This window comes from Pituophis catenifer, unplaced genomic scaffold (genome assembly GCF_029215685.1).
Source record: "Pituophis catenifer annectens isolate HBS135680 unplaced genomic scaffold, rPitCat1.0.hap2 SCAF_2, whole genome shotgun sequence".
Taxonomy (NCBI): Eukaryota; Metazoa; Chordata; class Lepidosauria; order Squamata; family Colubridae; genus Pituophis; species Pituophis catenifer.
Genome location: NW_027256882.1, coordinates 127,609,739 through 127,622,126, shown reverse-complemented (window position 1 = coordinate 127,622,126; position 12,388 = coordinate 127,609,739). Strand labels below are relative to the sequence as shown.

At 36.4% G+C, this 12,388-nt stretch overlaps 1 protein-coding gene across 1 annotated transcript in view; it reads right to left on the bottom strand.

Annotated features, from left to right (window-relative positions):
• Positions 1-6,495, bottom strand: part of B3GNTL1 (UDP-GlcNAc:betaGal beta-1,3-N-acetylglucosaminyltransferase like 1) — a 146,706-nt gene extending 140,211 nt beyond the window's left edge. Inside the window, exons 1-3 of the mRNA XM_070937479.1 lie at positions 6,181-6,495; positions 3,758-3,874; positions 3,538-3,637 (exon numbers count right to left, since the gene is read on the bottom strand). Of these exons, the coding sequence (XP_070793580.1) occupies positions 3,538-3,637; positions 3,758-3,874; positions 6,181-6,378 (415 nt within the window). The 5' untranslated portion in view covers positions 6,379-6,495. The remainder of the gene's footprint in view (positions 1-3,537; positions 3,638-3,757; positions 3,875-6,180) is intronic.
• Positions 6,496-12,388: the final 5,893 nt, after the last annotated feature.

Sequence of the window (12,388 nt, the reverse complement as noted above, 5' to 3'; positions counted from 1 at the left end):
AATTCCATTTTTGGAGCATGTCTAAAGAATGAAATTCCAAGCTTGTGAAACATAAATATGGAATAACTTTAATGAATTACTGAACAATTCAAGGAACAGGTAAAGATAATCTGAATAAACTATAGGTTAATTAGCCTTAAGTATTTAACATATCTACTATTCTGGGAATATTTTCTCACAATATATTCACTGTATGTTACAAAAATGGATAAAAATCTTTTTTTAATATTACCGGTAAAAAAAACTCCAACAAACCAACATGGCTTTGGAAGAAGGTAATATTGAGAGAAGTGATTAATGGTACACTTTAATGCGAAGCTATTTGTTGCTATGGGGTTTTATAACACTCAAGAATGCTAGTTAGTAATGGTAATTCATACTAAGCTAAAAGACCCAACAAACAGTTATGTCTTAATATTACGAGTAATCCAGGCCTGACTTTGTGGGTCATTATATGTAATTAAAATCAAATTTTGAAAGCATGTGTCCATTCTCCTTAAAATTTCTGGGTTTCAAACCAACAGAAAAGTTCCTGAGATAGTTACCCCTATTTCCACAATGGGGTATTGAATGTGCTGAATGTGGGCACATTTTGGGAATGCAGTGTGACCAGCATGTTGTGGATGTCTTGTTTCCTAGAGGCTTTGTATCACTTTTTTTTAACCCTATTACTGAATGCATAATGTAAAGCACTCACGTCTTCTTATTGTAGCAGACAAAAAGTAAAAAATGAAATCAAATGAACCATATGCTAGGTGAAATGCAATTAGCCCTGCTGGCTTATGGACACATATATAATACAAGTAGGAAAACAAGTTTTTTTTTTTTCCACATAAGAATGGAGGAGGTGTTTCAAATTATTACAGATGGCTGAAAAGCAGTGGATGCCTGGGATGAGTTATTTGCATGCTACATGTTAACCTTTTCTGTTTTGCCAAAAGAGTTCTCTCTTTTCTTCCATTTCCTGTCCATTCTCTTTCCCTTGCCTCATCTCCATCAAATTTTATTCCCACTTTTGTGTCACCTTCTCTCCCTTAAACAGCTACCTATTACCTTTATCCCAGCCCAGCTCTTTTGTTTTCTTTTGCTTTGTTGTTAACGTTGTTTTGGATCTGATGGATGGAAGGATGAAAGTGTGTGTGTGTGTGTGTGTGTGTGTGTGTGTGTTTGAGCACCCACTTTTGATTGTTCCTACCTATCAGAGTAGGCTGCAAAAGAAAAAATGGTTGGAATATTCATATGAAAGATTCATTCATTTTATAAATGGAGTATTTTACAGTATTTTTACAGGCAATTTATTTTATTCAGTAGGTATTAAATTCAGTCAATATTTTTTCCTGCCATGTGATTTTCTGGAGTGTGGGTCCAGCAGTGCATCTATGTACATAATTATTAGAAAAGAAAATACTCCAGGACTGGGTTAAAGACTTGGATAGTCATGGTAACATATTGGGAAAATGGAAACACACAAGATGTTTGTCTGTATTTAGAAATAATTTTCTTCTATTTTTCATTTCTGGGAAATGGATCATCTCAAAGTCACATTTTTCTTTCTCATAAATAGAATATATACAAACTGTGAAGATATATACATACCGTGTTTCCCCAAAAATAAGACCCTGTCTTGTATTTTTTTTAACTCTGAAATAAGCGCTTGGCCTTATTGCCATGCGCTCAAAAGCCGATTGGGCTTATTATCAGGGGATGTCTTATTTTGGGGGAAACAGGTAGTTATACAAAGATGTGTGTGTGACAGAGAAAGAGATGATTAGCATATCCGTAGCACATTTTCCAGCCTTTTAATTGCACCTTCCAAATAATCTTAATAGAAAAAGGCAATCCTGATTGTATTAGACATTGCATAAAGTGTTTATAAGCTTACAAAAATTAAAGTGGAAACAAATTAAAATGTCTTAATAACATTTTCTAAATGCAATTTATTTTTCTCCTGCTTTTTTTTTAGCCATCTCACCCAAAAAGTATAACAACTTTAAAACACCAGCTTTAAAACTCAATAAAACCATTCACAGTTCACACCCCAACAAACTGCTCTCCATTCTAGAGTGGTTACACTTGGCAATTCAACTTGAATCCGTTACTTTCCAGCCATTTCCAACAACACTGGAGCTATTTGTTTTGGCTGGGATCACAAATTTAACATTATTCATACTTTTCAGTCTAGCATACAACCGGACTGGCTTCTTCCCAGGCTAAAACAAACACTTTTTCTTTACTGGCCTTTTCAACCAAGTTATACTGTATCTTGTACAAGAATAGATATATGTTTCTGAAATGCATTTTAAAAATTGACAAAAAAACAAAAAAACAGGGATATATTTCCAGAAATTTAAGATACAAGGCAAGGCAGGGTGATTTATAGTGGATTTTTAAATGGATCCAACTGATACTCATTGATTTCCAAATTTTATTTGGCAATATCCCCATTCAATTATATTTAATAAAATTTATTAGTTTTGCAGTTGTGGCTTAATATTAGATCAAACTTCAAGCAGGTATTTCTCTTTGACAGTAAGAATGGAGCATCTAAGTCTAACGCATGTGCAAATAACACTGGATGATGTTCAAAGGATCTGGGTTAGACCTTTAGTAGGATGTAAGTAACTGCATTCTCCAAAGAGGAAATCAGGACAAGTCCAAAAAAAATCAAGAAGGCAGTTAGGGCATCACAAAGCTCCACCTTTCTGTACTTGTCCAAGACAATGTGCAAGCAAAATTGAGCTTCAATCACATTGTCACAACAGCCTCTCCACCTGGATCCCACTAGATTGCTTTAATTGGCATGATTCATAATTGGCATTAGCATTTAGACTTATATACTGCTTCACAGTTCTTTACAGCCCTCTCTAAGTGGTTTACAGCATAACTGGGTAATACAGCCCCCAACAATTTGGCTCCTCATAATATGCTTCTTCTGCAATATCTAATGGGATGGGTAGAAATGATCAGGGAGGGGCAGTCCTGCAGATAACTCACTCCTATGTTATAAAGTACCAACATCACTAGCAACTTGAACTGCACTTAGAAACATACCAATTCAGCCTATGGAGCAAAGGTGTAATGTGCACACTTTAAAGGGCACTCATGTGCCACCATTTTCTGAATCAGCTGCAGCTTCTGGATGCTCTTCAAGGACAATTTCATGTAAAGCACATTCCAGTAATCCACTCAAGAAACGGCTAAACCATCAATAACTGTAAAAAGAATTTTCCGCTCCAAGTAAGGGCACAACTGGAACACAACACAAAGCTACACAAAAGCACCCCTAGGCACACAGCCATCTAATCCTCTAACGGCAACTGCAGATTCAGGAGAACCCTCAAATGGTCCTACTTAATAAGTCCTAGTTTGTTCAGCAACCATTATGTTAGGGGAAACCAAAGAAAAAGCGAACAGGTTAACTTCTTAGCCCATAAATTCAATTATATTTTTACTAAATGTCTATACAAATATATCATAAATATCTCCTGATTTCTCATGCTGAGGAAAATGTTACACCTGCAGTTTTAAAGTTCCTACCTCCACCTGGATGAGTTGAGTAATTTTCTCCCAGTACTACGCGAATGTCCACTTCTTCCAACAAAACCTTCCATTTTTTAATTATACTTATAGAATTATCCTGGTAAGAAAAAGCACCAAAAGGTTAATATTTAACTTTTAAAAATTAAACGTTAACTGGAACTGTTATTCAAATTATAGTAGTACAGTAAAAGTAAAAATAGATTATGAATGTACATACCGTGCTAGCATCATTAAAAACAGACAGTTCAATAGAACCTTGGAAATCTTGATCCAGAACAGACTTCAGACATTCATCCAGCCAAGATTCGGCATTATAGACTGGCAGAATTACAGACTATCATGAATAAAGATAAATAAACCAATATGCTGCATTATCATTCTTCAAGTCTGATTTAAACAAATACAACATTTTTATTATGTATGCTATAGAGCAATGGTTTCTGAACAGAAAAAAGTATTACCCTTTTCCTCACAAATGATTCCTTTTTCCTTGTTTAAAACTTGTGCAAACACAATTAATATCTCCCAGTGTTGATATCTCTCACTTGTTCTGGTCCCTTCTTTCTTTCCAATGCTATATTGGTTCTTCACTATTTCCAGTTATTATCAGAACTGATTTGGGGACATGCTTGCTCATCTGAGATCAACAAAGAGCAGCTCTTTCTGAATATAACCCCATGTAAAGATGCAGATTTCAAACGAACTACTATATTCATATATGCACTGTATGTATTTACTAAATTTATATCCCACATTTCATTCAACTGTTGAAGACAGTGATTCTTTTTCAAAAGTTACTTAACTTTTGTTTTAATATCCCCAACCTGCATCAAACAAAATCAGAAATTGTTCTGTAAAAGGTATTAATAATATAAGTCATTAACCAATTACAACTGCATCAGCAACTATTCTTTTTCAGAGTCAAATTTGAGCTACATTATATTTATTCCAGTATTCTTAGATAAAAGTACTAACAAACTTAAGGAAATGCAATATGAATATGCATATCTTAAGAGATAACAATCTATTTCATAAGAAAAACAACAGATAGTATAAGGAGTCAATTAATTTGCATCCCGATCTGCCATGGTGTGCACACTTTCCCCCTCTAGCAAGTGTGATGAACTCTTTTGTTGCATTGAACTTGGATCTCAGAACAGGAGATTATTCTTATAATTGCCCTGGGTTTTAGAGGCACTCTGCATCCACAATTTAGCATTACACAGACAAGCTGCATCATCCTTATAGTCTGAACTAGAAGGGGGTCACAGGGATGGCCTTTGACCTCATGCTGTGCTTTCAAGATGTTTCAAGGACCTTTAAAACTAAGCGCATCAAAGGCAAAGACTCTACCCTGCCAACATGTCAAAATAACCACAGGGTCACAGCAGGCAAGCATTTTGGCAGGTTACCAAGGCTCTCAGGAAATTTAGTGAATATTAAGAGCAACCTCCCTAAACTGGTATCCTTCAGATCCCTTTTACTACAGCTCTCACCACCAACAGTAAGCTTAGTCAACTTAAGAGTTTGGATTTGCAAGCCTACACATATTATACACAACCAAATGAACATTTTTAGACAAATGTATTATTTTAAAACAATATTTAATACATGATTATTTTCAAGGATTGGTTCATAGACATCTTCTATATTCTACAAATGGTTCCACAATTGGTTCTTTTGCTTAAGGTGGTACTACACCTTAAGCAAAAAATGAATCATTTGTGTCATGGCTCAAATGGAAAAAAGTCTATCTTGAGTTTAACTCAGCTCCTGTTACACTATGGACATATCCATACTATTTTCTTGGCAAAATAGTATGGATATAGTTTCAGAATACTCCTTCCTTCCTGGTTTATTTTTTCTGGTTCAACCCAGACCATTTAGATGCTTCCACTTTCAGTGGAAATAAAGTGAAAAGTCTTAATAAGTAGAAAACTGAAATTACTTTTAAAAGCTGATTAGGAACTAATTATACCTAATATAAGAAAGGCAGTTTTGTGTACTGGTTAAGGCATCAGGCTAGAAACCAGAAATCCATGAGTTGTAGTACCACCTTAGGCACAAAGCCAGTTTGGTGATCTTGAGCTAGTCACTTTCTCTCAGTCTTAGAAAGAGGCAACAGCAAACCACTTCTGAAAAAGCTTGCCATAAAAACCATAGGGAGTCTCTGAAAATTGGACATGACTGAACTGTAGAAAATAAAATTATATAAATATGCATGGGATAAAAATGTAGCTGCTATATTATGCAATATTGTAAAAGAATAAGAGCAAATATTAAGCGCAGTTCTCCATTTTAAAATATACAGTTCTGGGATGTTTTGATCCTTAAAGTACACAAAATTTATCCCATTGATGTCAGTGTATTGCAAATACACATTTGTAACCAATACTTAGATCTGTTCTTCTACACATCTTAATATGAAAGCATACTTAAAAGAAATGATTAATAGATGAGTTCGACCACTTTGCACCCTTCCTGATTACCATGTCAGTAGCAAGGTCCTTCAGTTAAGTATGTACCTTTTTCATGATCAATGATAGTTCATGATCATACATATATCTGAAATCTTGGATTTGGTATTTCTGCACAAAACCAGCCAAGCTGCAGTGAATTTGGAAGAAATTTGGAACATACCACTTGAATCCTACATTTTCCTCCTGCTTTCCTGTTGAAAGGAGCAACAGACTGCAATTCAGTGTCGCCAAAGAAAGGAGATGATGGACTGTGTGAATGGTCTTGCTTGACAAGTCCAGGATCATTTGCACAGACACAGTCTGCTAAAAGGGGAGGTGATTTACCAGCTTCCTGACAGACTGTTTCAGAGACATCCATTTGCGATTATAAATTCAGGGGAAAAAAATAAACCAGGGCAGAACAGGTATAAAAGAAGACATGCAAACAAATAGAACATGACCTCTCACCAGCAAGGATTATCATTTCACTGGTGATTCCCCCTCCCCCCCCCTTATAACTCCTGCTATAACTTTGGTTTATATAGCTACATGATAATATCCTGATGAAAAAAAAAAGCCCCTAGAAAACTCAAGTGAAATTCGGTGGAGAGGATGAAGGAAATGCAGTTGCCAACAGAGAAATTTAAGTCATTAGGGTTTCACCAATAGAAGAAAGGGGGCACAGAAAGAGGAAGAGGCCACCCAGCAGGAAACAGGGGGCGGATAGAAAAAAAAAGGTCGGCGAGTGGAGTGGTTTCGGCTGGTCTTTCCTTCCTGTACACACGCTCTCCGGTCCGTCCCCCACCCCACACCTCCTCTTTTGCGGGCGCCAGAACTGAGCAGGCACGCGCCCATCCACCCGGTTTCGCAGAAGAGTAGAGAGAGAAAGGCTAGAGCGGCAGCAGGGAGGAGCCAAAGGCGGCCGTGTTGTTCCGTCGCCGCTCCGAAAGCAGCAAGCCCGGTTTCAGAGTCGGGGGAGGTGGAGCGCGGAAATGTAACACGAGTTAGGCGTATGTGACAAGTTGCGGGGAGGGAATTGTTAGCCAGCGAAGCTAGCGTGCTTCTTGGATGCGCCCCCTTTGAGCTCTCTCGCTACTGTATTACTGGTTTCCCGTAAGAATCGTTCCAACAGAAAAGTAACCCTTTGCTTTGCACACGTTTAGAGGCACAGTGCCAATCATCTTTCCAAAGACGGAAGCGTCGAGCGCTGCGCTTTCTTCCTGATGCACTTTTGCTGAGAACATATACATGGTTAATTCCCAGTTGTAAAATCGCGCAAGGCGCTATTATACCAACCCAAACTCCAATATATAGCCCAGTGAGTGACTTTTTTTAGCCAGATCTAATTCTAATTCTCAGGGAGCTTACGCCATACTGAAATACTGTATATATCAAGGTTTTTGACCATGATACAATACATCAAACAATTTTTTCATTCTTGTCCAAACTCGATTGCAGAAAATATGACTTCAGTAACAGAGTGGTTAATGCCTGGAATGCACTACCAGACTCTGTGGTCTCATCCCAAAACCCCCAAAACTTTAACTTAAAACTCTACTGTTGACCTCATCCCATTTCTAGGAGGTCTGTAAGGGGCGTGCATAAGAGCACCAGCGTGCCTACCGTCTCTGTCCTAATGTTCCCTTTAATCGTTTTCATTCTATGTATTCAGTTCATGTTTATACTTACATATATTGTCTAATATGTACTCTACAAAGTAAAATAAATATAAATAAATAAATCCTTTAAAAACTTCCCTTCCTCTCTCCCGACGGATCCGCGTTCTTCTTACTGTTTGGAACCACCATCCGACAATGTGTTTTTCTTCTAACGAGTCCATCAATTAAAACCCTTTTATCCAACCATGTGTCCTCCAGATGTATTGGATTTTATAAATATTTGAAGCGGTTTTTCTTGTCAGTCTCAAAGCTTACATATGTGTCTATAAATGTTGATGTGGGTAAGCCCCATTTCTTGTTTGCATTAATTGTTGCGAATGATTACTTTTACCGTTTGTTGTCTTTTCCTAGCTATTTATGTTACTTACAATTTCATTACATTGTCTTATTTTGTTAATAATGATTGTTAGTCAACAAGAGTTATGTACTTGACATGGACGACCAAACTAATAACTAAAATATTGTTTTAATCAATCCATGTTGAAATTTAGGTGTTTTTTTATTAATGAATGGAATAAGATTGTTTTAAAACTGATTCATATACATATGGTGTTAGGGGCTGGGGGGTTATATTGGATGACTTATATAACTTTATCTGCCTAACTGATTTCCCATTTTTTGGTTGAATTATCTGCTCTTATGTGTGTGGCAACATGCAAGGAAGTTTTGACACTATCAGAAACAAATCCTGTCATTTCTTGTTATGACCTTTTGCTTTTAGTATTGCCTACTATATGATCTTTCTGAAGTTTTAGATATTAGTCATAACACATGTTATCTTCAGGAGAAAAGCTTGTAGTAAATTTTCTTCAGAGTCACTTTTTCCCCTTCCTCTCTGAAGTTGCCTAATTCATGTGTAATGACTGTTCACTGTAAAAATGTGAACAACCATAAACTAGTTATATGAATATGCAGTAACTTTAAAATGATTTCTCTGAAACCAGTCCCCACCCAAGATCATGCTCCATAACAACTTGCTTATGAAAGTACACAGTTGTGCTTTCCTTTATATAAAATAAAATGTTGGAATTGACTAACACAAGATGTGCTGGCTTCCAGCTTAGTTGACTTGAAAAAAAGAGATTGGATCAATTCATGGAAATCATGAGGGTAGAGACCACTAGCCATGACAACAATGTGACTATCTCTAAATCTATCTTCTGGGAGAATATTGAACGTCTTTGTGCAGTTGATTGGCCATTGTGAGAATAAACTGGAGAACAGACTAGATGGGCCAATTCTCCCATCTAGAGATACCAATTCCGCAGGGATCTGCTTGTATTTTTTTTTACATGTAACTCTTCTATATACATATATGTTTATATTTGGAAGAATTTCAAATTGAAGTTTGTTAGGTTTCAGATGTGTACATGCATAATGATCTTCATTTGATTATACTTATTTCAGGAGAAAGGATCCCCACTTATCTGTACATTATTTCTAAAGTAGATCCTAGAGTTAACTCCTACATTAAGGGAAAAGAATGCACACATTTACCACTCCATATATTATTATTTTTCCTTTACTTTTTCTTGGATTTTTTTTTTTCAAATTGTATTTTAAATGTTACAGATTGAGCATTTTTTCAGATTGAGTAAACCCGCAGAGATTACATGGAAGACGGATCTATTAACTGAATAAAGGGATACAAGAAAAAATAAATGTTCCTTTTGGTTATGCTATATCTCTGGAATTTTAAATGTGCTAAACATTTTTTCAGGTTTTCAAATTTGTTCTTTTGTTCCAGTATTTATCTTATTCACCACATAAGACTTATCAACAAGGAGGCAAATTCTAATGAATTTGAGTGCTTCTATCAAGAAAATGTTACTCAAAAGTATCACAGAAGTAATATACAGAAGTTATTGCTTCTGAAGCAGGGTTGTCAAACTCCCGGCCCACGGGCTGGATGTATCACACAGTGGCCATGCCCACGCCCAGTTTAGTGAAGAGGGAAACAGTCCCGATACATCACGTGATGCTGCCATGACGATGTGAGTTTGACACTTTTGTTCTGAAGAATTGAATTATTTAAACGGATGCTGGACAACTGCTGGTACAGTAATAATGAACAGAATGCACTGAAGGCAACGGCTAAGGTGCATGATTGAACTAACATTTCAGTTATGTAATGAAAAAAATAAAATAAAGCTATAATAGTGTTGGAAGAAATATCCATCTGGTTCAGTTCCAAGCCGAGAGAAAGGCACTGGAGACAAAATAGAGGCTGGAGGCTGATTGGAAAGAGGGCCCATTTATTGATGAAGCAGAAGCACAAGGGTGGTTCTGGGCAGCTGACCATACAGAGTTGAGAGTGAGGGGTTTTTATACCTTCTCTTGGGCTTTGAACTTGAGCTTCTTGTTCCTGTACAAGAACATGTGTTCCATGTTCTATTGGCTGTTGTAGGGGTCATAGCTGGCTCTAGGTTGTCTGAGCTAAGTTTGGTTGAAGTTTGGAGGGTGATGCAATGTCCTTAGGAGATGGTGCAATGCAGTGAGCTCTGCTGCTATATGGTAGTGTTCAGAACTTGCTGCAGGGAGTAATGGATTACCAAATCTGCATTTATAAAGCTGCCCAGCTCAGTATCTGCTTGTGGGGGCAGGGAACTGGGGCTCTGAGTTTCTGTCTTCCTTAAGATTTTTCTTTTAGGGGAAATATTTTATCCTACCTTTTTTTAATATTTTTTCAAAATATTTCATTCTTCTAGGAGGGGGATAAAGAGAATAAATGAGAACCTTATTTTCTCTTTATGGGCATGTGGCTTCTTTGATCTTTACATCATATAAAGTTAAACATTTATTAAACACTAGAAAGAACTTGTAATTTTCATAGGTGCCTTCTAAATATTGGTATTATAAGATCTTAGTAAGACTGTTCATAGATTCTGTCTCTAGTTGAGAAAAAATCATTGACTTCAATTGGCCAGCCATATATAAATGAATTCAGTATTTACAATGTTAGAATTTTGCTTTCCACAGTATATTTGAGAGGTTAAACATTCTGTTGTATAAGTACAGGAAACATCTGACAACTTAAAATGGGAAAGTGCTTATAGAAATAAATCATAATCTGACAAAGGAATGTACACACAACTGGAAAAAATCCATACCAGACATCATGCAAGATAAATTGCACATGCAGTGTTATATGCTATTCCAGAAGAAAAGAAGATATGTTATAAAGCGAGTTCAAAGAATAAGACCCACAAATAGATATTCTCACTGGGCTTGACATTAATGTATGCCACAAGGACTGGAAAGTCAGTCAGTCATATTGGCTCTAACTCTGTCTAAGAGGAAATAAATTGGCTGGCTTGTTTAAAATATAACTGATTTCTACCCTGGTAATAAATAAAAGGCATGTTCGTTCTTATGCATATTCCCTTTCACTGAATTATGTTCTTAATTTTATCTCTTCATATGGTTAAGATAGCCTACGTTCTAAAAAAATCAAAGGTCAGTATTTTTGGCTTCTGTGTAGAAATCAACTTCAGCCAAAATCACTTTCTGTGCAATAAAATAGTGCCATTTTCAATTTCAGGACATCAGATTCCAGATGTAATAAGTAGGGTGTTCAATATCATCAAATAAATCTAAATAATTTTGATTATTTTTAAATGTACTAATATTATCTAAGGAACATAGATAACATAGAACATAGGTGTTATGCTAGATAACACCTAGTATGGCTCAATGCATCAATCAAATAGATCAAGAAGTCAACAGCACATTCAGACTCATCTTTTTGAGCATTTTTTTTAAATTTGATTTATATACCGCCCTTCTCCGGAGACTCAGGGCGGCTTACAATGCGTTAAGCAATAGCCTTCATACTTTTGTATATTTATACAAAGTCAGCTTATTGTCCCCACAAACTGGGTCCTCAATTTACCCACCTTAGAAAGGATGGAAGGCTGAGTCGACCTTCAGCCTGGGGAGAATTGAACTCGCAGTAATTGTAGGCAGCTGGATGTTAAATGCTGCCTTAGGAGGCATTAGCCTCCTACGCCACTCAGGCTCCACTCAGGGCATTTGATATTGAGACATACATTTTATTTATATATTACCTTTGACTCTACTTATTACCCAAAAATCAGATATTAAAACTATCATCTAATCATAATTCTACTATAATTTAAGCAACATTATTCTTCCAACTTCAAACAAGTCCGGAGAAAAGTGCCATTTTCAATTTCAGGAAATCAGATTCCAGATGTAATAAGTAGGGTGTTCAATACCAAATAAGTGGTAAATGAGAGAAGGCTTTGAAACTTACAGTAGCTCTTCTAATCTATGGAAAATCTGATGCTGATTCAACAATCAACAGTCAAACTGAAAATACAGGAACGTGAAGTGCAATCACATTCAAATAGATTGACTGTTCAGTGCCTAGATTGCAAACACCAGCAATTAAAAAGTGGTATACCTCTCAGAGACCCACCCAATGTAAAGATTGATAAAACTACATAGCAGTAGTTTGGGAGAGATTCAAACAGCATGATCCACAAATTCTGAACCTGCACCAAAGATTGAAAAGTGACCACAGGAAGATCTACTAAAAATCTGCTACAACAGTCCATGCAAAATACCAACCTTGAACTAACTGCTTAGCTATCTCAATAAGGAAATGTTTGAATTCTCAGGATAATCAAGAACTTCATTACCATTAAACTGGCAAGAACCAGGATGAACAATCACAATGAAAAACAG